General features: G+C 41.3%; 1 protein-coding gene and 2 non-coding genes across 3 annotated transcripts in view; 1 reads left to right on the plus strand and 2 right to left on the minus strand.

Moving 5' to 3' along the window:
* The window catches only part of BCLAF3 (BCLAF1 and THRAP3 family member 3), a 28,602-nt gene extending 2,470 nt beyond the window's left edge, over positions 1-26,132 (plus strand). Inside the window, exons 2-10 of the mRNA XM_049767447.1 lie at positions 1,735-2,292; positions 3,372-3,995; positions 10,563-10,675; positions 12,282-12,390; positions 13,086-13,146; positions 15,718-15,833; positions 20,359-20,473; positions 22,378-22,473; positions 25,978-26,132. Of these exons, the coding sequence (XP_049623404.1) occupies positions 1,735-2,292; positions 3,372-3,995; positions 10,563-10,675; positions 12,282-12,390; positions 13,086-13,146; positions 15,718-15,833; positions 20,359-20,473; positions 22,378-22,473; positions 25,978-26,067 (1,882 nt within the window). The 3' untranslated portion in view covers positions 26,068-26,132. The remainder of the gene's footprint in view (positions 1-1,734; positions 2,293-3,371; positions 3,996-10,562; positions 10,676-12,281; positions 12,391-13,085; positions 13,147-15,717; positions 15,834-20,358; positions 20,474-22,377; positions 22,474-25,977) is intronic.
* LOC126000100 (U6 spliceosomal RNA) lies at positions 19,006-19,112 on the minus strand. Its single transcript, XR_007492466.1, has one exon. It is a non-coding gene; the product is annotated as a U6 spliceosomal RNA (small nuclear RNA).
* Positions 20,986-21,093, minus strand: LOC126000188 (U6 spliceosomal RNA). The gene has a single exon (XR_007492549.1). It is a non-coding gene; the product is annotated as a U6 spliceosomal RNA (small nuclear RNA).
* Positions 26,133-26,527: the final 395 nt, after the last annotated feature.

The following is a 26,527-nucleotide window of genomic DNA, read 5'->3' on the forward strand; positions in this document are numbered from 1 at the left end:
ACTCAGGGGAAGCTTTGCTGGTGGTCTTAGCTGCGTCTGGCACACAAGTCCTCATTTGTGCAATGCAGGAGATAAGCCTGGTTCCTGGCTCAGAGCTGGAACCCAGACATGCCAAGTACAAAGGGTTTCCCTGGTGGCTCTTTCACCTGTAGCGGTTTAGGATGCGACAGCCACTCCATCTTGGATTCACAGTTTCTCACTCTCAGGGAGGAAGGAGATGGAGAAGTTGAACGTGGCAGGTTGGAGGAAACGGCCTCCTGGTGCGAGATTGTTTTCTCTCTCTCTCTCACCCTCTCTCACCCATCCTCCATCCCTCCATCCCTCCCTTAGCAGGAATAAAGGCCTCCCTGTGGGCCAGGCAGGGGACCAAGAGGGGAGCCCCGGGAAGAAAGTGCTGTGGGCTAGCATTAGAGCTACATCCAGGGCAGTTACCAAGCTCATAGGCTCTTTGAGTGATAGCACCTTCATTTATGTGTTGGGGAGCAGGCCTGGGGGAAAAGCAGTTACCCTCCTTCTAGTGTCTTCTTTATTTCCCTGCTGTTGTGGGGCTATCTCTGTTGTGCTGGGGAGTGCTGGGGTGCAGCAGGTATGCAATACCTGCAGCTGATCCCCAGCATGACATGTGCAAGGTGTGTGCTGTTTTAGAGGAGCCATACACCAACCCCATGGTGTTTTTCTCCTGGAGGAACTAAACGTGAATCCAAGTCTTAGGACCTCACCTCACTCTCACCTTGCCTTATTTGTTATTGGTTTTGGTGGTGGTGTTCTTTGTTACAGCCTTAGTAGATGAGACAGTATTTTGAAGAAACAGATGTTAGTCTTTTGTCTGAGTTGGGAGTGATTGCGACATCACAGATTCTTTTTTTTTTTTTTTTTTTGGTTTTTGGGCCACACCCTGTGACGCTCAGGGGTTACTCCTGGCTATGCGCTCAGAAGTTGCTCCTGGCTTCTTAGGGGACCATATGGGATGCCGGGGGATCGAACCGCGGTCCGTCCTAGGCTAGCGCAGGCAAGGCAGGCACCTTACCTCCAGCGCCACCGCCCGGCCCCTTTCACATAATGATGTTTCATTAGTTCAAGACTTTTTCTTTTTTTTTTTTGTTTTTTTTTTTTTTTTTTGTTTTTGTTTTTGGGCCACACCCGGTAACGCTCAGGGGTTACTCCTGGCTATGCGCTCAGAAGTCGCCCCTGGCTTGGGGGGCCATATGGGACACCGGGGGATCGAACCGCGGTCCATCCAAGGCTAGCGCAGGCAAGGCAGGCACCTTACCTTTAGCGCCACCGCCCGGCCCGACATCACAGATTCTTACAGTTGAGCTCAACTTCAGCTGTCTGTCTTGTTGGATAGACTCTGTGTATGTGTGTGTCCATCTGTCCGTCTATCTGTCAGTCTGTCCATCTGTTCCTTCTGCTGATTTCATACCTGACCCTTGAAATTTCTGAAGCCTTTGCTGACTGGCCCTTTTGCCAGCACTCTGCTGGCAACAGTCCTCCAGCCTGGATCCTGCTGTGCGAAGCCAGCCCTCCTGCACCAGGCCATATGCACACTGTCCATTTATTTGCATGGAGTTGGGTGTAACTGTGATCTAAATGGACAGTTTATCCTGCAGATGGAGCAAATCGGTAGCCTCAGTTGAGTGGAAGAGCAATGGGAAGAACTAGTCTATAAGAAGGTGACATTAAGGCAAGCTTAGTTTATTGTTCCTTAGTGGACTAAACTGTTGTTTTATTTAGGACTTTATCACCAGGACCAAGACATTCTGAACACTATAAGCAAAGACATCCTTATGGCTATTATGATGATGAATATCGGAAGGAAGAAAAATTGAGAATGGATGATGACAAATATGGGCAGAGTAAGTCAAGACATCCTTGTGGAAATATACCTTACCGCTCATATGGAAAAAGATTGCCTTCCCCGAGTGGCCGAAGGGACTGTGGAGACAGTGTTTATGATTATAAGCCTTATGGAGCATATTCATCAGTACGAGGGGATGGCAACAGACGATCTCAGTACATGCCAAAATACTCCGAGGGCATAGCCTACAAAGACTACCAGAAAGACAGTTATTCGCAAAACATGCCAGGGAGGTATGCTCCGGATGACCATAGAGTGAGAGAAAGTGGGAAAGAAAGGAAATCGCCCCCGAGATCCTTACCTGAATCGCCAAGATTTGAAAGAAAACGGCATGACGATGAGTTGAAGCACCCGAGGATCCACGATGAGAAATATTCTTGGTCGTCTAGAAGAGGCTTTGATGACTTTGACAGAAGGAGCACCTACCAAAAGAGGTATAGGGAAATATTCAGCCTGAGTCATGTGGTATAAAGCCTCCAAGGGGAAAATGTATATTATATTTTTTCTTTCAGAAAAGATTTTATTGAGAAAGGAAAAGAAAAGGGAAATGTCAGGGAAGTTCCAGGGTTTATGGGAGGTGTCTCCATAATCAGTATTCCCCTCTTTATAGTTGAAGGTCACTACCTTGAAAAGCTTTTGGCTAAAAAGTATTGGCACACATAAAGTGACATCTCTTATCTGTCGGTAAGAAGAAACAGAATAAGAAATAAGGAATGGGGCCCGGAGAAATAGCACAGCGGCGTTTGCCTTGCAAGCAGCCGATCCAGGACCAAAGGTGGTTGGTTCGAATCCCGGTGTCCCATAGGGTCCCCCGTGCCTGCCAGAAGCTATTTCTGAGCAGACAGCCAGGAGTAACCCCTGAAGCAATGCCAGGTGTGGCCCAAAAACCAAAAAAAAAAAAAAAAAAAAGAAATAAGGAATGGCCAGAGGCAGCTGAAACTGAGAAGTTTCTAGTAGGAAGCAGACCATTTTGCAGGGGTGGGGGGGCCACCCTGGGACAGTGGAGGAGGGAAGTAGACATGGGACATGGGTGGATGGAGGGTGTAGTGCTAGAATAGTTTATATAAGAACGCCTAATAACAGTTTGGGAACTACAGTGCCCCAAATTAAAGTTTTTCTAAAGTATTGAACATCGAGTACTTGAAACTCAACTAGGAATAACTTCCTGTACCAAGTACCATAAATAATTTTAATTAACAAAAAAGATTAAAATGTATAGTTTGTTCCTAAGAATGCTATGTTTCTTTTCAGTGTAAATCATCTTGATAGGAGGCTGGAGCGATAGTACAGCAGGGAGGGTGCTTGCTTTGCATGCGGCTGACCTGGATTTGATCCCCCGAACCCCCTTGGGTCCCCTGAGCACTACCAGGAGTTATTCCTGAGTACCTAGCTGGTATAATCCCTGAGCATTGCTGGGTGTGGCTAGAATCGTAAATGCTACTGTCTCATGTCCCCCACATAAACGTTTCCCACTTTCTTGAGTGTGTCCTTAAACTGCTCTGTGTCACCAAAGGTATCCCCAGAAGGATGACTTCAGAAAATATGAATACATGTCCGACCGACCTAAGTACACGGAGAGATATAACAACCGAGAGCCTGCCAGAAATGAGCATCGGAAACCCGAGCATTCTTCACACCGAGAGAAGCGAGTTCAGTGGGACCTGACACCTTACATGCACCACTACTCACACAGGGAGCCGCCAGCCAGGGTGCCCAATGACCACTACCACAAGCGGCCCAAATTTGACTCTGAGGACCAAGACTTTTTCGATGGAAAAAGTCAAAAGGTGGATGAACGAAAATACTTTGCTCCCAAAAGCAAGACCAGCAGAGACTCCAGCTGTTTTAGTTTGGGAAGAGGAAGGGAGACTGAGAGCGAGCAAGGCAAAGAGCCAGGTCAAGTGGCCAAGAAAGATGGGGCAAGTTCTTACCCATCAAAAAGTGATTGTATGTTGAAGCCCTGTGGTAATAAGCAGGAGCTCAGCAGGACAGAGGGCGAGAAAGGCAGCATGGACAGCAGCTCTTCCAATAAGCAGGACAATGAGAAAAGCAGCATTTCCGATGCCAAATCTTCCTCCCCGCAAGTCAACAAATCCCTTCTGATTAAGGTTGACACGAAAATGTTAGAAACATCCAGGTATACTATTTTTCATTAATTATCTTTCATGGGTGCCTAGTGTGTCTTTCCGAACACCTTTAAGCTGGAATAATAATAATGTCTGCTGAGGGGTGAAGAATGATATGACTTTTTATCCAGAAAATCTTGCAGTGAGGGATAAATCTCTTGCACCAGGGCATTTCTCATTGGCTTGTTTCCACCTTGCTGCTTTTGGGGTGCAGGTGGGGTGGAGTTCAAAGAATCAATCCTATGTTCACTTTTACAGAGTCTGTTTTTTCCCCCTGATGCCTGAAAGTCATAGAATTTTTGTCTTAGAAGGACCTTAGCAACCTGGGATCTTATGCCACAGTGAGACCCCAAGAGAGGATGTGACTTGCTTGAATCTGAGCACTTAGGGTTTCACTCCCCTTCATTTCCTCGAGACTCAAAGGAGTAGATGATTTCACATGGTTTTTATTACCTGCTCACTGAAACAGGAGCTTCACTGTTCTGAGTTACCCAGGTTGAGGAAATGAGGCTAGAGTGTAGAAAAAGACTTGACATAGGACTTGGCAGTTGCTCTTGTTTGTGTTTTTGTTTTTGGTTTTTGGGCCATACCCGGCGGTGCTCAAGGGTTACTTCTGGATATCTGCTCAGAAATAGGTCCTGGCAGGTATGGGGGACCATATGGGACGCCGGGATTCGAACAACCACCTTAGGTCCTGGATCGGCTGCTTGCAAGGCAAACACTGCTGTGCTATTTCTCCGGCCCCATTGGGAGTTGCTCTTAATGATTGGAAAGAAAAGCACACTGGCTCAGTATATCGCATGCTTCTAATGCAGGTTAGCTTGCTTGGCTCCACTGTAAAATTATCTACAGATATGGAGAAGAGTAAGACCAAGGTGTGTTGACTGCCAGCTAACCCTGTTCATGACATTAGTATGTTATGGAACACATTGATGTGGTACACTTAGGTGGATTCAGATCTCTATTAGAATTAGAAATGGAGAAGCAATATTTGGTGAGAATGTATGTAAACCCAAGTCTTTTATTTGGTAAAATATTTTCTTCCTTTTCTTGAAGTGAAATTGAGCAGTACCTTCATGTGTTTTTTTTTTACATTTGTATACTTAAAAACACTAAAAATTGTAAATCTGTGTATTTATGTGTGCAAAGAGAGCATTTGTAGATATGGCATTCCAGACAGTTGGACAAATGGAGAATCAAAATCCTACTATTCTAGGACAGTTTTATGAATATTTTAATATAGCATCTTTTGTCTATGTGTATACTTGATTGCTACAAATGACGTGTGAACAATTTTGTGCCCTATCTCATGTTATAGAGATTCCATCCTTTGAACTGTAATAACGGTGATAAAAAGCTCTTTATCCTTTGGGAGGAGGGACCCGCATCCAGCAGTACTTGGGTGGCACTTGAGTGTTCAAACCCAAGGCCACACCCATGCAAGGAAGGCATAGACTTCATCTCCTCAGCCACCTCCATGGTCTTTGGTCTTTATCTGAAGCAATAAGCATCAGGGTTAAGGAAAGTGTCTTAAATATTTTGTCATCCCAACATTAAATATTATGAAAATGTTCAAACACAAAATCTGAAAGAATTGTGGGTGCCTATATCCCCAGTAATTAATTCCTGCAAGTAACATTTTAATCCTTTTTCCCAGTCACATGTCTGTCCATTTATCTTTTGTTCCAGCTTAAATTTGGGTCACATTTCAAAGTGACTGGCCGATAACAATATATCCCCCCTTATCAATTTTGTTTATTTTGTGTGGTGCTAGGGATAGAACACAGAGCCTCACACATACAAGGTATGCTTTACCCCAGAACATCCTTCCCGGCCCTATATTACATCCATGTTTAATTTTCAGTTGAATTTTTATTTATGTCAAGGCCAAGTCAATCATATTTAAAATCTTGACTCTTGAAATCAAAGCAAATGCTGTCCTTATTTTAAAGAATTCTCAGATTGAAAAGTGAATGAACTGGCAGTAATGTAGAAGGGTAGCAGAAACACTGTTCCCTGCCTTACTGACAATGCTATGGCCCGGTATGGAGGTGGTGGGGAGGTACTTACCTGATACTAAAGGGTTGATCTGGAGAATGCCCCCTTCCCTTGATGCAGGAGAAGGTTTCCAATATTGGTGAATGTCACATTTATGGGGCACAGAGGAAGATTTGGTGTTCAGGAGTTAACAAAGAGAAAATAGAGGGGATCTTTGAGCTCCGTGCTTCTGGGCCAGCAGTGAATGAGAACAGAGGGACAGGAGTTTAATTGACAGGATCAACTGACAGAACAGGCCGTGCCCAGCTCCGGCTGGCAGAGGTTGGCATGCTGTGGGCTGGTTAGAAGGATATAAACTGATGAGGGATCCTGCCAGGCACTTTTGAGAAAACAAAGGCAATGAGATACTGTACCCTTTTCCTTGATTCCTCAAATCCTCTATTTTTAGGAAGAAGGGAGCAAAGAAGATAGTATTTGGGAAAGTGTTTGTTTAAGGCACTGTAGTGCGCTGTACAAATTCTTAGTAGTTTATTGGAAGAGAACATAGAAAGGAAAACTTGGCATGTTTTATATGGATTTGGTTTGTATTATAAGCCTTCAGAGGGTAGGTTTTGGTGTTTAAATTTATGCTATTGTTTAGTCATGCAGTTGGTTTTTCTTTTTTCTTTTTTTTGGGGGGGGTTTTTGGGCCACACCCGGCGGTGCTCAGGGGTTACTCCTGGCTGTCTGCTCAGAAATAGCTCCTGGCAGGCACAGGGGACCCTATGGGACACCCGGATTCGAACCAAACACCTTTGGTCCTGGATCGGCTGTTTGCAAGGCAAACGCCGCTGTGCTATCTCTCCGGGCCCTGTTTTTTCTTTAAATGTGGAAATTAAGGCTTAATGTGGGGCTGGAAAGATAGCATGGAGGTAGAATGCTTGCCTTGCATGCAGAAGGTCAGTGGTTCGAACCCTGGTATCCCATATGGTCCCCCGAGCCTGCCAGGAGTGATTTCTGAGTGTAGGGCCAGATGTAACCCCTGAGCGCTGCTGGTGTGACTCAACCCCCCAAAAAAAAGGCTTAATGTAGTCTTTTATGCGTTTATGTTTTCTTTGTTATGTATAGCACTCAGGAGGAAGGGAGTTGGAAATAACCTTCAAGAAAAAACAGTGTTGCAGTCTGCAAGGGGATTTGGGAAATTTCATGAGATCAGTAATAGAAGTGGTATTAGAATGCAGGTGTTTCCTGGACTCTTACTTTTAAAAATTGTCTAAAATTCATCAGTCATATCTTTCTAATTACTATGTTGGAGAGTTTTATCAAATTATTAAATTATTGATAAATGTCTAAGAGTAAAAAAGAAAAATGTCAATCTGGGCAATTGCATTTATAAATGCAGAGGTCAGAAAGATAGTACAAAGGGTAGATCACTAGTCTTGCATGTAGCCAGCCAAGGTTTGATGCCTGGCATCCTATATTGTGAAATGGTGGGTTGTGCATTCCACAATCCTCAGAGAGGGAGAGGGATCTCCATGCCTCTTGTCTGGGTAGGACAAGAGATGCAGGTCCAGCAGCAATGCCAATGCAGGAAATAATCCACACAGTTGAGATGGAATAGCAGGCCAGAAACTCACACAGCAATCTGTTCACCCACAAGCCATGTGGAACCAGGAGCCATGTGGAACCAGGAGCCAAGATGGCAGCTTCCCCTCTAGGCCTCCAATGCAGCCATTATTGGGAAATACAAGGCCCACCCCCAAGGGGAGGGGAAAAGCCATATGAGAAGGCAATAGGGAAACATCTTTTTAACATGTAAACCAAGGAATCAATCGAGAGACATCTAATTAGAAGGCAATATGAGGACCAATCCAAAGGCCTCTACCAACACTACATGGTCTCCTGAGCCAAGAGTAATTTTAGAGTGCAGAGTCAGATATTTCTGACTCTGAGCATCACTGGGTGTGGGCCCCAAACGTAAATAAATACATAAATACATAAATACATAAAAAAATAAATAAATAAATTTATAAATGCAGATACCTAGAACAAAGTCTCCAGAAGCCTACTAGGAGTGATTCCTGAGTGCAAAGCCAGCTGAGCACCGCTGGGTGTGGCCTCAAAAAAACAAAACAACAGAATAGAAGATTTAATATCCTCTACTAAAATATTATAGTGAGGTAATTAGAATAAATTTGTCGGGGCCAGAGAGATAGCATGGAGGTAGGGCATTTGCCTTGCACGCAGAAGGACTGGTTCAAATACCGGCATCCCATATGGTCCCCTGAGACTTCCAGGAGCGATTTCTGAGTGCATAGCCAGGAATAACCTCTGAGCATTGACCAGTGTGACCAAAAAAAAATTGTTAACTGATAGCAAATTTAAATACAAGGATATCAGGACTTAAGTATGGCTTCAATGCATACCATTGTATTTCTATGGATTGAGGTTTGGGAAGGGAGTAGAGATTAGAATGATCATAATTTACTAATTATTTAATCTGAAAAGCAAGTAGAAGCCTCTATCATTTGGGTTTCTCTTAGGCAAAAGCAAGGATGCAATAAGAAACATTGGTCAATTTTCCAGTAAGGATGGATCATTTTTATATTTCTGATTGAACATCTTTGTCTCCTGAAAAATGGTTTGTTTTTGGAGTTTGGGGCCACACTGCACAGTGCTCAGGGATTACTCCAGGTGGTGCGTGGGAGATCATATGCAGTGGCGGGGATTTATAATTTGTTGTTAGTGGAGTTTGATAAAGAGCCAATTACTTAGCTCATAGAATTTATCACTAAATATCTCTTAGCTACACAGTTGAGATTTTACAGTACTATCTCCTGTTCCCTCCTGTGATTATGGTTCTGAAGTGACTTGACAAATAAGTGCATATGCCTATCCCCACAGCCTGGATCCTGCTTCCACCTGAGTGTTCCTGCTGTTTGAGTCATGTATTCTGGGGGAAGGGAGCATCTTCAAGGGCTCTTTTTAAATATTTGTCTTCAAAGCCTGTAACATGCTCCTAAAGCACCCCAGCAATTACACATCTCAATGCTTTGACCAGTGAATTTGACTGTGGAGAAGACTCCAGTGCTCTTTCGAGTTAAGGACCGAGAGGGAGAATGACTGTGAAGTGCTGATTTAGGTCCAGTAGCTCCGTAGGCTGGAGCACATGCCCTGAACCTTAATGCCCAGACGGATGCTCGGGTTTCATCCCTAGCAACTCATGGTCTCCCAACTGTGGCCCCCAACCCCAAAGAAACCAGTAGCAAAATATGAATTATCAAGACCTTATCTTCTGTGTCATGTAAAGTGATTCTGATCGTGCTTTTGAGCAGGAGCAACCTTGTTGGAATAGGTACAGTTTTCCATTTTGACATTTGCAAAAATGTGATTTCTGGGGATGGGCTCAGCTTCTGGTATGTATAGCAAAGCACAGTGTCATAGTATCTTTGCCATTGGGCAATTTATTGTAAAGATCAAACAAAGTAAAGTTTATAAGCTCCCAATAAAACCCCCTGTGATGCGGGCTGTGGTAAGCTTACCCCAATAATTGTTAGAGCCATGGATTTTGAGTGAGATCTTATCAAACATGATAAAAACTCAGAAAGCATGAAAGTCATCAGCTAGCTGGGGTTATGTGTAAATGCTAGCATTCCTTTAAGGATGCATTTAGGATAAATTCTATAATTGTTTTTTTTCTTTTTGTGGCCATAATTAGTTTTAATTAGTATCACTTCGCTAACAGCTGTTTTCTGAGTTTAGTGGATCTTTTGTGATTAAATTATTGTCAACAGAATCTGATTGTGAAATACTAATCTAAGCTTCATGTTGCTGATAGAGATAAAGAAGTCAGAGAAAGAAGCTCTTGTATTTGATATTAACTTTTCAAGAGTGGTAATATTTTTTGTTTGTTTGCTTTGGGCCTGAATCCACTGGTACTCGGGGCTTACTCCTGTCTGTACAATCAGAGATCACTCCTAGCAAGCTCAGCTGACCATTTGTATTTGATATTAACTTTTCAAGAGTGGAAATATTTTTTGTTTGTTTGCTTTGGGCCTGAATCCACTGGTGCTCAGAGCTTACTCCTGTCTGTGTACTCAGAGATCACTCCTGGCAAGCTCAGCTGACTGTAAGGGTTGGTTGTATGCAAGGCAAATGCTCTGCCTTGCTCCTGCCCCAAGGGTGCTAATATTTTAAGACAGTATAAGCTTGTGGGGTCTATAGTTGTACAGATATTTTAGAGTAAAAAAAAGAATAAATTTTGCATATTTAGTGTTTTTGATATCTTGCCATGTGGTTTAAAATACAGAATATTTAATTGAGGATTTGGACGATAATATTATTAAGGTGGCAAATATTTAATGATCTCTGAATTGAGAAGGACTTCATCTATGCAGCTTTAACTCTTTTCTCCTCATTATTGTTTTATGCCATACAATTTAGTGCCTTCATTATCTGAAAAGATACACAATTTTTAGATTTATGGCTAGCTTGATTCATTTTAATCAATTATGTTTGCAGTAAAATAGAGTTTCAAATGTAGTAAAACATATAAACATTTTAGAGAGACAGATATCACATGATTTGGTTGCTGTTGGCAGGCAAAGTGAGGACATTCCTCCAGGTGAACATCTTGACTCAACTCAGAATACTGAAAACAAACCTTCAGGAGAATTTGCTCAGGAAATCATAACTGTAATCCATCAAGTTAAAGGTTAGTATACTTTGCACATACATTAGGGATAACACAACTACAATATACCGGCTTTTCCTGAGATGTAGGCAGATATTAAGAACAGTAGATTTCATTGGATGATAGATCATTAACCAGTAAATATCTAGAAGAGTTTGGGTATTAATTCCAATCTAGCTCTAATAACCTGACACCTTAACTCATAGTAGATTAGAAAGCAGCACGAGAGGTTGGCTACTGTAAAAGACAGGCATGCTAAGAGCAGCAAGAAACCATAACCAACCTAACAGAAAGACAGAAACAGGTAAGAATCTGGAAGGCTGAGTCCTGTGCTAATAGTCTCAGGCTCCCTGAAGACCCTAAAAGCCCAGGACTTTGGGTTATAAGGATGATGCTGAGTGATCAGTAAATCATTCCCATTTGATTTGTAATCTTTCTATGACATTCAGGATAATAATGTTTATTAATAATAAAAGCTATATAATTTGCATCAGATTCCTTTTTCTTCTCATCAATGTCCATTTATTGCAAATTCAGTCACGTAGAACAATTTTTCTCATCAGTAATACATAAATAAGGCAATTGTGGACATTGGGAACTGAAGACAGACCATTAAGAATTTCAGACTTTTGGGGGTTGGAGCGATAGTACAGTAGGTAGGGCCTTGCATGTGGCCATCCTGGGTTCTATCCCTGGCATCCCATATGGTTCCCTGGACTGCCAGAAGCAATTTCTTAGTGCAGAGCCAGGATAATCCTTGAGCGCTGCTGGGTGTGGCCCAAAAACCAAAATAAAAAGGAATTTCAAATTTTTTAATCTTAACTTCTTATAATTACATGGATTATTTTTGCCTCCATAGAACATATTTCCAAATTTATTTTCTTTGCAAACTATGGTTTGTCTTTCATTTAAAACGTGCAGTTTATCTGCAACAGTTCACTCTTACATCTCATCTAGAGACTGGGATTCTTGGCAGGGAGGATCTGTATTGCAGAAAACTCCAGAACTAGAATAATTAAGTTAGGGGAAAGGATTGCTTAAGTGGTCTTTGAATGGTTCTGAAGTGTTACTTAACAGTATCAACTAGTATTAACAGCTGACTTAAGAAATGTCTTCATGAACTTCAAATAATGTTGATTAAAATAAATAGCATTCGAAGACCTTCTGTGACATGTAAACATGGCATTTAACAATTTACCCAAACTTGATTCAGGATTGTTTCGGAGTTAAATTTTAACTCTTGATGAACTACAGAGCTTCATACCATTGTTATATCTCAGATATAGTAAGGGTTTCCCTCGCAGAAGGCATCTCACTTTGACAGAGACATTATCTTTGCACCTGACAAGCAGGCATTCCAAGTAGGAACAGACTTCTTGGATTCAGAAAGCAGGTGGTAGTTTTTGGGTTTGGTTTGGGAGGATTTTGTTTTGTTTTATTTGACTACTGCTTTGGCTTGGGGAAGGATGGGAGTACAACAAATGAATCTGTGGAATAAGTGGAGGTCTCATATTTTCAAGGAAGAAGCAGGTTGAAGGTTTTTATAGTTCCCTTCTTTCTGCTTATATATAATCTGTGAGATGGAATCAGATTTGCACTGAGATAAACTGTTTGTTTCCTTTTTCAGCAAATTATTTCTCATCACCTGCCATTAGTTTACACGAGCGTTTCTCAAAAAGACCCATTAATCGAAATGTCTATGAAGTTAGTTTGACCTCAGATCCAGAAGTTCACAGGTAATGTCCAGTTATTGTGTACCTGTTTAACTGGGGCAGACAGCTCAGAACAGATGTGGGAAGGTGCACGTGCTGACTCACTCACTTGGGCTTGCTGTAGAGTCGCAGGACTGTATTCTTTTTTTTTTTTTAACCCAAGCTGGTACTGGGCCAGAGCCCTTTGAGGATATCAGTTATGGTAAAATCATTGACTAGGTCTGCTGAAATATTTAGGATTTCGAAGTCTGTACTTGCATAACTTTGATTCTGCTATGTCTATAGTAATTGTCTACTGTAGTTGGCCATGGAAGAATGAAAGACAGTTGTCAAGCCACTGAACTCATGGGTTTCTGGTCAGAAATGGCTCTTCTGAGGGCAGCCGGATGAAAACAAATGTCAACTTCTCCTGGCACCTGCCCAAAAAAATGGTGCGCCCTGACATGTGAGCTGAGTGAAAGCCGTGGTAGAATGCAGTAGATCACCAGAGCAAAGTTGATGTTTATGCAGACTAGTGATATGAGAACCACAGAGGCATTCCTGTGGTGGTGTCTGTTCACTGGAGACTGCCGTATAGATGAGAGAACCCCTGGTAGCAAGTTTCTTTTGCCACTTTCCAGATATACCAGCTTTATTGCTAATTTCACTGATGATAATGGGATTATGGTATAGTGTGCATAGCATAGTTATTTAAATATAACATGCCTTTATTATTTTAGGAGAATAGATATGTCTTTGATTGACCGTCAGAATAGAAGTGTGGTTTACGAATCAGAGGAGGTAAGTGCATACAATTTTTGATGAGAGACTATCTTCTTGTTGGTAAAGGGGACTGGTGATTGGGCGTTGACAAGTCAGAACAAAGTATTAAGGTCCAAGAAATGGGAGTTTTAGAGCTCTCCCAGTGATGTGAGTTATCAGCAAGCTTGCCTAGACAACATTGACAAAGACAAAAATTCTCCCCAAGAGTGATACATCCTCAAGCAAATTTTCAGTACTCAGCATTTATTCTAAAACTTGACACTATAAAGCTTTGTACAATATATTCATTATTACCTTGTATTTTTTATTTTCCAAAGCAACTATGTAGGGTGAATTTTTGGGTTTGTTTTAGTTTTGGGGTCTGACTCAGCAGTGCTCAAGGGTTACTCAAGGATCAGTACTTAGGAATCACTCCCAATAGTGCACAATGGAACAGAGAGGTTGCTGGGACCAAATCTGGGTCAGCCTTGTGCAAGGCAAACATCCTACTTTCTGGACAGTCGTGCCGGCCCTAAAGGGTATTTTAAAAATGTTCATAGAATAAATGCAGAGGAGCTAAGTTTCATACAATACTGTATAATAAGTGAAATATTATAAGGATCATAAACAAAATAATGGGGGGGAAATACAGAATTTTTCATCATCCTATGCTGTAAGGTAGTTTTCAGCTAACGCCTTCCCACCCTGACCCCAGCATTTCTTTGTAATTAGAAAAACTAACATAACTATCCAGGAAACTGGCTCTTATTTGAGAAGAGGTGTGTCAAGTCCTAAAAGAACTGCTAATTCATTCATTAAGGCTAATGAATTTTCGTTAGTGGAGAAATTTTAGAAGCATTTTTATAAACTGTATAATGTTTATACATGTGAATAGTTATGATTTTTATTGTCATTTTAGATATAGGCTTATTTATTGACTAAGACATTTTCTATTTTCAAAGCAATATAATCAACTTGGATTTTTGATAATTTTCTTTTTTTTTTTTTTTTTTTTGGTTTTTTGTTTTTGGGCCACACCCGGCGTTATTCCTGGCTGTCTGCTCAGAAATAGCTCCTGGCAGGCATGGGGGACCATATGGGACACCGGGATTCGAACCAACCACCTTTGGTCCTGGATCGGCTGCTTGCAAGGCAAACGCCGCTGTGCTATCTCTCCGGGCCCGGATTTTTGATAATTTTCAAAGAACAATATTAATTGAACCATTTTATGAAAAATAGTTGATCATCTTTTCTTTCAAGTTATATTTGGAATTTAACATAGTTGTCATAATTTATGTACTTTGGGTACTTTATATATATTTTTTCATTTTGAGGGGACACTCTCAGCAGTGTTCAGTTCAGGGTTTACTCCTTGCTCTGCTCTCAGGGATTTCTCTTGGCGGTGCTTGGAGGCCCATACAGGGTGCCTGGGGGAAGAAACCTGGGTTGGTTGCATACAAAGCAAGTGCCTAATTTACTGTCCTATCTCTCTGGCTTCATTTTTCTATTTTATTTAAACCAGATAATATACTTTTTCTGTAAAAATGTTATGTCCCCTTTCTGATTGAGGATTTTGAGTGTTAATATTTTTCAGGAAGTGGTTTTCCTTGTTGACTTCCATAAAGTCTGTTGCCTTCATAAATGCAGTTTGCCTTTGCCTTGATTTTTATTTATTAGGCATACATTCTTTTCTTCTCCTAAGATTCTTTTTTACATTTAAAAATTGCTTCTACTTATCAGTTAAAGCTATCACTTTTGAACTTACTTTTTTTCAAAGACAACTTTTACTTTTTTCTGTATTTATTAATTTTTTTATTTATTGAATCACTGTGAGATAAAAAGTTACAAAATTGTTCATGGGGGCCTGGAGAGGTAGCATGGAGGTAAGGCATTTGCCTTTCATGCAGAAGGTCATTGGTTCGAATCCCGGTATCTCATGGTCCCCCAAGCCTGCCAGGAGTGATTTCTGAGCATGGAGCCAGGAGTGGCCCCTGAGCGCTGCCGGGTATGAAAAAATCTTTTTTAAAAAAAAAATTGTTCATGGTCAAGTTTCAGCCTTAATGTGCCTGAGCACCATCCCTTCACCAGTATCCCTTTCCTTCCACCAACATTCCCTTTTTCGCCTCCTGCCCCCACTTTTTTTTCCTTTAGGTACTGTGGTTTGAAGTACTGTTACTGAAAGGGTATCATGCATATCACTTTACCTCCTTTCAGAACTCAGTTCTTGTCCAGAGTGACCACTTTGCAATAGCATGGTGATAGGAGTCCTTTCTGTGACCTCGCCCTCCATAGAGTTAAGTTTTCTACTAAGGCTCAGTCCTCCTGGCCTTTGTTTATATATTTTTGGTATTGAGTCAGATAGAGAGGGTCAGACATAGATAACTTTTTTTTTGGGATAAAGACCCAGAAGTGGTTCAGTCTTAGGAAGATTTTTGACTGCATCATCACTCTCGTCTCAATGTTTTTTTTTATCAGTTTACATCTTACCATTAATAGGATGACTACAAGATACCTTGTTTAGGTTTTTTTAAGTTAAGGTTCTTGCAGTTATTATCTTTGTGCAATTAACAGTAATTAATAAATGGTTTGTCTTCTGTCAAAATTCCCCAGAATGTGGTCAAAGTCATAGATGCAAATGACTTACGACATGACATCGAGAGAAGGAGGAGAGAGCGATTGATGAATGAAGATGCTCATACATTTCGCATCAACAGTGCTTCGAAGAGGTAATTGGTAGATGTGGATATCCTGTTAGCAGTGAGCTTTGGATTTTAGCCTTTTTCTCAATGGCTTTTAATTTTTTTGATTTTGAGCACACCCAATACTGCTCAGAGGTTACTCCTGGGTTTGCACACAGGAGTGACTTCTACTGGTGTTTAGGGGACCATGAAGGATAGTGGGGATGAAACCCAACTCAGCCAATTGCAAGGCAAATGCCCTACTTGCTGTACTATTTCTGGTTTTTTTTAATGTGTCATAACTATCATTTTAGCCTAGGGGTTTGAATCTTCAAAGCCCTAAACCAGGGGTCTCAAACTCGCGGCCCGCAGGCCGCAAACGGCCCTCTGTACAACATTTTGTGGCCCTGCCCGAAAGGAATCTATTTTTGTTTTGTTTTGTTTTAATTGTTTGGGTCACACACACCCCCAATGTTCAAGGCTTACTACTGACTGCACTCAAGGATCACCCCGACTTTGCCTCCTGCGGCCCCCAGGTAAATTGAGTTTGAGACCCCTGCAAACTGGCACATTTTGTGTTTAAGTGACATCTGTGTGAGTGTTCCAAAGTTGTGTAATGATCATCATGTGCTATGTGATTTAGAATCAGTGCTGGAGTCGGTGTGTATTTGAGGTCTTTGCAATTCGAGAGAGGAATGTAAAATGGTGTTTTAAATATTAGCAAGAATTAGGGCCAGCAAGTTTATTAATTAAATTTGGCTCAAGCTAAATAACAATCCGATAGATTCTGATATTCTTTGAATAAGTACAAGATTTTGTGAGGTTTTCTTAGTTTTCTTTGTCAGTACTTCTGGTAGTCTCCCAAGAGACACGAATAGTCAGAAATGCAGAAGAGGTCTGGATTTGAGTCCTGCTTCTTTCTGGCCATTTATCATTTGATTGATCTTGACAAACCTTCCTTTTGACTCTGGAATGTTTTTTATCTGTGAAACCAGATTTATATGCTATGTGGACACAGGAAAAAGCAAAAGAGCTGGCATACATGAATATAATGCCATGCATGCAATGAGATCATTATTCTTCTTTTCCACCTGGCCTCTTTTGGGGGTGAAGAGTGGTTTAATATTGACCTTCTAGTGTAGCTCTGAAAACTCCGTGGAGCTCATGGTGACTCTGGGATCCCATAGGGTTTGTGAGTTATCATGGGGGACAAAGTCTCCACTTTGCCCAAGAGTCTTTTCATATTTGGATCTCCCAGAACGTGATAATGAATGAATAAGCAGGCTAATAATAAGCCTCTTTCCATGGTCCTTAGTGTCAGCATCTTAAGATGCTGAAAAGTTTTTCTTTGCAAGGGGGGGGTCTTTGGGTCACACTTGACTGTGCTCAGGAATCACTCCTGGTGGAGCTCAGTGAACCATATGAGGTGCCCAGATCATACCAGCTTGGCTATGCAGCCAAGTGCCCTACCCACTGTACTACCACTCTGGCCCCTAGTTTCACTGTCAAGAATGTTGGATTGCTTCATTTTTTAATGACCTGCTGGACAGTTTTCCACAGTGGCTTCATTATTTCAACATTCTCAGCAGTGTCTGAGGGTTCCGGTTCTCTATACCCTTACCGACACTTGATACTGTCCATTTCTTGAAAAAAGAATGCAACAGGGCCCAGAAGATGGCTCAGTAGCTTGCATGGCAGAAAGTACTTGCCTGGCAAGTGCAAGATTATGAGTTCAGACCCTGTTGAGGTCATCAGCACTGTTGTGATCTTAGCAAGAAGGGCCTGGTAGATGATTTTGTGGCTTAGAATGTGCCTGGGGCAAGTTTGAGGTATCAGGAGCTTAATCCACAGTACAACAGATCACCCGGGTGATCTTGGCTATTACAGGGAATGGGGTCCCAGGCAAAGGAAAATGAAAGCAGGGGCTGGAGAGATAGTATAGTGGTTAGGGTGGTTGCCTTGCATGCAGTGGACATGGATTTGATCCTTGGCTTTCCATATGGCCCCCTAAGCCTGCTAGGAGTAACCTCAGTTCCCCTTTAGGTGTGATCAAAAAACAAAACCAAAAAAGAGAAATGAAAGCAATATTAATAAAAGTGTAGAAATGTTTGTCAGTCATTGTGTTTTCATTTAATTTCCTTATTAGAATAAGAGCAAAAATTTGTCCTTTGTCTCTGAAATCTGCTTAATCAAAATTGACTTCTTTGATTTTTTTTGCATAAGCCTATTTAGTCAAATCTGTATAGATAGATTGCTATAGGAATGCAGAAGAGGTGAATATAAAATCTTGATTCGTGGGTTCAGTGATTTCCCATCTCTTTTTTTTCTTAAAAATTTTGTCTGCGGGGCCGAAAAGATAGCACAGCGGCGTTTGCCTTGCAAGCCGCCGATCCAGCACCTAAGGTGGTTGGTTCGAATCCCGGCGTCCCATATGGTCCCCTGTGCCTGCTAGGAGCTATTTCTGAGCAGATAGCCAGGAGTAACCCCTGAGCACCACCGGGTGTGGCCCCCCCAAAAAATGTTGTTTGCAGAGGCTGGAGCAATAGTACAGCAGGTAGTTTGCCTTGAATGTGGCTATTCTGGGTTTGATCTTCAGCATCCCACAAGGTCACCCATGCACTACCAGGAGTAATTCCTAAGCTCAGAGCCAGCAGTGCCTGCCAGGTGTAACCCGGCCTGGAGTTGTGCCTTGCAACTTGTTCCTGCAAGCCTGTGTTCTCTTTGAGCCTGTCTCTGTTTTGCTTGCTTTTCCCACTCAGGAGAAGCCCATGTTCTCTCTTGAATATGGATTTCTCTTTCTCTTTACTCACATCTTTCTAAGTTAATTTCATTTAATGAAAACTTATTTTGCTTTACTGAAAAATAAATAAAAGAAGTACATGCTTTGAATGTGGGAGGCCCTGGGTTCAATCCCTAGAACAGCACCACAGGTAGGGACTGCACAATGGTGTTACAAAGGATCATTCAGGGGCTGGAAAGATATCACAGTGGTAGGGCATTTGCCTTCCATTCAACCAACCTGGGAGGGACTGGGTTGGATTCCTGGCATCCCAGCCTGCCAGGGGCGATTTCTTTTTTTTTTTTTCATCTATAAAATATTTATTGGGGACTGGATAGAGCACAACAGACCAAGTATAATTGTTGCATACAGGAAGCCAGGATTTTATCCCCAGTACCATAGGATCTCCTTAACACCACTGAGAGTAATCACTAAGAACAAAAAAATATGGAACGCTTCACGAATTTGCGTGTCATCCTTGCGCAGGGGCCATGCTAATCTTCTCTGTATCGTTCCAATTTTAGTATATGTGCTGCCAAAGCGAGCACACCAGGGGCGATTTCTGAGTGCAGAACCAGGAGTAACCCCTGAGCGCTGCTGGGTGTTACCCCCCAAAAAAGAAAGAATTTTTTCTTTTGGGCCACACCCTGTGACGCTCAGGGGTTACTCCTGGCTATGCGCTCAGAAGTTGCTCCTGGCTTCTTGGGGGACCATATGGGACGCCGGGGGATCGAACCGCGGTCCTTCCTAGGCTAGCGCAGGCAAGGCAGGCACCTTACCTCCAGCGCCACCGCCCGGCCCCAAGAAATATTTTTTAATTTAAATAAAAACATGGGCCAGAGAGATAGCACAGTGGCATTTGCCTTGCAAGCAGCCGATCCTGTACCTAAGGTGGTTGGTTAGAGTCTCTGCATCCCACATGGTCCCGCGTGCCTGCCAGGAGCTATTTCTGAGCAGATAGCCAGGAGTAACTCCTAAGCACCTCTGGGTGTGGCCCAAAAAACAAAAAACAAAAAATAAAAAATAAATAAAAACATAAGAAAAAGAAATAGGGGCCGGAGAGATAGCATGGAGGTAAGGCATTTGCCTTTCATGCAGAAGGTCATTGGTTCGAATCCCGGCATCCCATGTGGTCCCCAGTGCCTGCCAGGAGCAATTTCTGAGCATGAAGCCAGGAGTAACCCCTGAGCACTGCCGTGTGTGACCCAAAAACCACAAAAAAAAAGAAAAAGAAAAGAAAAAGAAATAACCCCCCCACCCAGCACTGTAGGGTGTAGCTCAGAAATCAAAAAGTAAATCAAATAAGAATCAGCAATTTGGGAAGAACTTTATATTCTTGTCACTTTGCTAACTTAGAGGAGTAATCTTGTGAATCTTATCAACGAAGTCATTTGTCGTGGTAAAATAAATACAAATTTAGAAGTTAACAAAGAGAATCTGTTAGTGGAATCATTGCTGCCAATGGTTTGAGAACAGCCATTATATTTGCCCTCAGAAAACATACATTTTTATATGCTTTCAGGGTGGTGTGGTTTTAGGAAGCCTGTTCTTGGGCCAGGGATTGAGGACCCCAGTTCAGAAAATACTAATTTCCCCCCTTTTTTGCAAATTAATCAAATAATGTTTGTTGAAAAATGAGTGTTGAATTCTTGATAACAATCACTGGTCATCATTGTTTTTGTTCTGCTTTCACTGTTGTATTACTTTAATTCTTTAATACTTGAGGTATTATTTTGTTTTCTCACTGGTTAGATTAAGATAAACTAATAAAATATCTTTATTTTCTCTCATTAGGAATGGTCAGAATTTCATTATTTCAACGTTGAATACTCAAGATGATTCTGAGCCTCAAAAGTCAACACAGTATATAAAGTCAAGTTTCAGAAGATTTATTCAGAAATCTGAATTGGTAAAATCAAAGTTATACATTTTCCAACTGCATATTCCATTCTCACCTGTCTGCATGAACAGGGATCACTATAATTTTCATAATGTTTCTAACTTCATTAAGCATATGTTCTCATACTCTGTTGGGACAATTATCACAGAAGAAATTGTCTTTCTGCTTGAGCAAGGTTTTGTTTGTATTCATTGCATTTCTAGATATCAGAAGGTTTTGAGAAACAGTTTTATCAATATAATTTATAGGCATTTATATTTTTATGTTTTGGATATACAATTTAACAATTTTACATAGACAAAGATGTACAGTGTCACTGTAATCCATTTTATTTAATTTGATTTATTTTGTTTGATGTTCAGGGGTTACTCCTTGCTCAGCACTCAGAAGCTACTCCTGTCAGTGTTTAGGGGATGTTATGGGATCCTGGGACTCAAACCCGGGTCATCCGCGTTCAAGGCAAACACCCTACCCACTGTACTATTACTCTGGCCCTGGTAATCCATTTTTAGGACTTTTTTTAAAATATGGAACACTTCACGAATTTGCGCATCATCCTTTGCACAGGGGCCATGCTAATCTTCTCTGTATCGTTCCAATTTTAGTATATGTGCTGCCGAAGCGAGCACCATTTTTAGGACATTTTTGCAATCCTAAAAAGTACCCTCATCTCATGCCTGTTGAATTATTCTCTGTTCCCACCCTGAGCTAAGCCCAAATATTTCTGTTTCTAAAGATTGACCTTGTCCTGGGGCACTTCACAAAGTGGCAGCTGGCTTTCATCTGAGCAAGCAAGTAACATCTAGAACAATGGAAGCCAGAGCCTGTTTGTGACTTGATTTCACAGGTGACACCTCGTCACAGTTGCTATCATTTATAAGAAACAAACCGCTAGGTCCAGCCGACGCTTTCCAAGGTAGAGATGAAATAGGTGCTTGGATAGAAGCAGGTTGTTGGATCTTCAGGGATTCTTCAACAACTTCTCTGTCTTCCCTCCAGCTCCCAGTGATTCATGATCCTTCTCATGTTAAGCACATGTCTTCCCTCCCAAGTCCTGCAGAGCATCATCCCATCACATGCTCATTAAATTTGCAGACTTCATATAGTTTTAAGAGGACTATTGGGAATTGAGATTTTAAAAGGTCATAACTCTAAAATGGGGAGGACAGGCCAAAACAATAGCACAGCAGGTAAGGCGTTTGCCTTGCACACGGCTGACCTGGGTTCTATCCCCAGCATCCTATATATATGGTCTTTCGAGCATGCCAAGAGTGACTCTTGAGTGCTGCTGGGTGTGGCCCCAAACCAAAAATAAATAAAATGGGGAGGAGATAAAGGGGGAAAACGAGGACGTTTGTGATTGTATAGACTCCATAGTAAGTGAAGCAATTCGAAGGTGGTAGGAGTATTGATTTTGGAGAAAAGAAGCTGTCTTCAAAATGAAGCCCCTTTTTTTCTTTTCCTATCAAAGGATCTGGTTCTTTGTAATTTAAACTTAGAACAGTGATGGCTTTCCCTTGCCTGGGGCTGCCAGGGTCATCTCAAATTAATTGCCTCAGTCAGAGGAAACTGCTTCTGTCTGATGATGGTAAGACTTGTTTTTTTTTTTCAGAAGTGGGGACTCTTTAACCACTGATAATAATGGATTTGTTTGTCTTCCAGATACCTGAATGAATAAAGAGGAGATTTATTTATTTAGGCCCATTTCCTAAGTTTACCCACTATATTATGCAGGAAAATATATTTTTATATTCCCTATATTCATGTTAAATAATCCCTCACAAACTAGCATGACTTTTTATGAATGTTTATATGTATGTTTCTCTAACTGACCTATATGCTTTTATTATGATTCCTATATATTTCAGCCTGAAACTTATCAACCTGTATTGTTGCTTTTATTTTTCATGCAGAATGATACTGCTCAAAAAAATGACACTGCTGCTCACAAACCATTAGAAGACACGGAAAAGGATGAGAATAGCTTGGATTCAGAGAAAGTCTTCAAGGTATCATGGGTTATTTTCCACTCAATTCCAGCTTTGAGTTTATGCTTTGGATGTAATGTGCTAAGTGCTAGAACGTTAAAAACTATGTGATATTTTAAATAATAGCTATAAGCTAGTATTCCTGAGCATTTATAGTTATCTATAATCAGTTTAATTAAGACATCTTTTCTTAGGACTTTTCCAATATTTTTTTCAAATCACACAGAAATGTAGATATGTAAAACAGATGCACAGTGGGGAGGCAGAAAAGGTTCCACATCCTTAAGCCCCTTGACCTCACTAAAGTGAAGTTCTTTACAGAACTCAGCGATTGAAAAATGACTAAAGAGCAAGTATGTGAGTGAGAGAGAGAGAAAGAGAGAAAATAAATACTAGGCAGACTGAATTAGAATTGTTAGCTAATTAGGAAGAAGTAAATATCAACAAAAACTAGTTAATATGAACTCCCACTAAAAGGTATCCTCAAGTTAATATGAACAGAAAGATACTAAAAAGTATCCTCAAACCGTCAACTTAGACAGCATTTCAATTTCTGTTCATGCTCAGTTTCTTAACAGAAACTCAAGATATGGAAAGATTTTTTCCCCCCATGGAGTGGCACACTTTGTAGGCATTGCATAGATAGCATTTATAGCCTAAAATCAGGTGATAATTGGGTTTTCAAATATAGCTGTGGCCATAGATAAATTAACATAGTATCTACCATCGTGCAGTTTCTTAAATTAGGGGACACATAGTCAACTGAAAATGGGGCCAAAGTGATAGTACAGAGGGGATAGCGCTTACCTTGCACACAGGTGACCCAGGTTCAATCCCTGACATCCTATATGGTCTTCTGAGCCCACTAGTAGTTATTCCTGGAGTACAGGGCTCAGGAATAATCCCTGAGCACTGCTGGGATATGGCTCACACACACATAAAAACTTTTTTTAAATAAAGAAGTATGCTATCTGCTTAACTTAGACTTAGTGTAGATAAGCATTCATCTATATGTTACTGACACCAGGACTGCTCTTCTCATTGGTCAGAAGTAGGTGATGGTAGGATTTTTCCAAGATTGTTAGAGGATCATTTTCCTATATCCATTTTCCCTAATAGGAAAGCATCAATCATACTTTTTCAAAATGTATGCAATAATCTTTCCGCTGTATTATGTGATATTACTTTATTATAAAAAGTTTACAGTTCTCTCTATGGGAAGAGTACATTCTCCCACGTAGTGCTCAAAGTGCCTCGGGGCCACTTGCACTGACACGTGGTCTAGCAGCGTGCAGGGCTGTGTGGTGTGGTGCTAGGATTGCAGTTCAGGACTGTTGGCTGCTAGGCATGTACTCAAACCTCTGGCTCTCCCGCATCCCTCAGTTCTTTTTTTTTTTTTTTTTTTGGTTTTTGGGCCACACCCGGTGATGCTCAGGGGTTACTCCTGGCTTGGGGGACCATATGGGAAACCGAGGGATCAAACCACGGTCCATCCAAGGCTAGCGCAGGCTAGGCAGGCACCTTACCTCTAGCGCCACCGCCCGGCCCCACCCCTCAGTTCTTTAGGTAAGGGATTCTTCCCAAGCAAAGATTCTGTTTCGTTCGTGTTTACTTCTTATGTGAACTTTATTCATCCATGGCCAGAGTCATTGCCTTGCATAGGAAACCTATGATTATGTTATCATGCACTTTTTGTGTAGTTCCTAAATTAGATATACGATTCAGATATTGTCTTCTAGTGTTTGTTTAGTATTGGAGTATACTCTTATTTGTTATTTTTTGTAGTATTGGAGTGTGCAGGCTAGATAGTACTCTTTTTTATTTTTAAGTCTAGCTCTTTACTTTAGAGCATTTTCAGTAATGGAATTTTTGTGGTCTTTACCACAGTCTTTAAAAATTGGCTTGAAGGTACTGATAGGAATAAGCTTAAGAGAGTTTTTGACTTCTTATTTTGGTGGGGGAAGCCTTCCCCACCAACAGAGTTCTGTTGGTGCTGAGGGCCCCTGGAGCCATACCCCACAGCTCTTGGAGTGGGGTGTAATAGTGTGGGGGTGAACTCAGTGCTTCATGTATGTAAGGAACACACTCTGCACTTTGAACTGTCTTTCTTTCCAAAGTTTTTGATTCTTTTGTTTTATTTGGAAGTCAAACCTAGTGGTGCTCAAGGCTTATTTCAGGCTCTGCGCTCAGAGTTCACTCCTGGGGACCAGATAGGGTACCAGGAATCAAACTTAGAATGGCCATGTGCAAGACCAGTGCCTTAACCCTTGTTCTATCTGTCTGGCCCTAATTTTTTTCTTTTTTGTTTTTGGGCCACACCCAGCAATGCTCAGGGGTTACTCCTAACTGCACTCAGGAATCACTCCTTGCTGACTTAGGACAGTGGGATGCTGGGGATTGAACCTAGGTAGCCACGTGCAAGGCAAGCAGCCTACTCTCTGTGCTATTGCTCCAGCCCCTAATTTTTTTGGGTCACATCCAGTGTTACTCGGGTTACTCCTAGCTCTAAATTCAGGGGTCATTCATTCCTGGTGGTACTCGGGGATCATATGGGGTGGGGTTAAACCCAGCTTAACCACGTACAAGGCAAACGCCCCACCTGCTGTGCTATCGCTCTGGCCCTCATTTTTGATTTTTAAATAGATGTTATGCTTGATGTCTTCCCCCCAGGATTTGACATTATCGGATATGATATATGTCACTGTGAATCAGGAGAATAATTATAGCCTTCTAGGCTTTGAAAGTTGTTTTTATTTGGGGAGGGTACACCTGGTGACGCCCAGGAGTTACTCCTGGCTATGCTCTCAGAAATCGCTCCTGGCTTGGGGAATCATATGGGATGCCGGGGGATCGAACTGAGGTCTGTCCTAGGCTAGTGCATGCAAGGCAGATGCCTTACTGCTTGCATAACCACTCCAACCCCTAAAAGTTGTTTTTATCATTAGCAAGATTATTTTAAAACTTTTAAAGATGTTTAATTAGCAGTTACTTTTTTGTCTTATGTAAAATGTTTTTGAAAATTATTTTTAGAGAGCTGGGAAGAGAGTCCACAGGTATGAAATGTCATTTTGGCGTTTTTGAGACCTTGAGTTTGATCCCTGGTACTGTACTGCAGCACTGCATGACCCCTTAAGCACTGCTAAGAGGGCCTCTGTGAAAAAATTTTGTGGTTTGGAGGCAACATTTGGCAATGCCCAGGACTTAATCTTGGTTCTGAACTCAGGAATTACTCCTGGCAGCACTTGGGGGACCATCTGGGATACTGAGGATCAAAATGGGTCAGCCACATGCAGGCAAGTGCTGTACCTAATGTATGATTTCTCCAGTCCCTAAAAATATTTTTATATTAAATAAGCCAGGAGGTTAATTTGAAGAAAATGTTCTCTACTGTTAACATTAATTTCTTTGCTTTGAATAGCTCTAGTGCCTAGAGTAAAGATGTCAGATCTAAGTACTAGATATTTTTTATTTCATATATAATAAGTTTGGAAGCTATAGTTTTAATATTTATTTTTTCCTTTACAGAGCAACCGTAGAGTTGGTAAGTCCCAGCCCCATTTTAAGTCAAACCTAGTAAAGAAGAGTCTGTTCATTGAGGCTGAATACCAGTGCTAACGGTTTGCTGGTCGAAAGGGATTTATGACTAATAAATTCAGAGAGAGATTACTGAGGGGAAAAAAAGTTGGTTTGATTATGGTCATTAAAAAAGTTCAGTGAGTTTTGAACTTTTAAATTGGCAATTTTTGATAGGAAATTGGGGTTCTAATTGAATTTTTCGGTGATGTCGAGATTAAGCCCTTTAATTTAATTTTTTTAATAGAGTCTCATACTGTCTTTTCTTTTTTTTTAAAATTTATTTAAACACCTTAATTACATACATGATTGTGTTTGGGTTTCAGTCATGTAAGGAACACCACCCATCACCAGTGCAACATTCCCATCACCAATGTCCCAAGTCTCCTTTCACCCCACCCGACCCCCGCCTGTACTCTAGACAGGCTCTCCATTTTCCTCATACATTCTCGTTATTAGGACAGTTCAAAATGTAGTTATTTCCCTAACTAAACTCATCACT

This window comes from Suncus etruscus, chromosome X (genome assembly GCF_024139225.1).
Source record: "Suncus etruscus isolate mSunEtr1 chromosome X, mSunEtr1.pri.cur, whole genome shotgun sequence".
Classification (NCBI taxonomy): Eukaryota; Metazoa; Chordata; class Mammalia; order Eulipotyphla; family Soricidae; genus Suncus; species Suncus etruscus.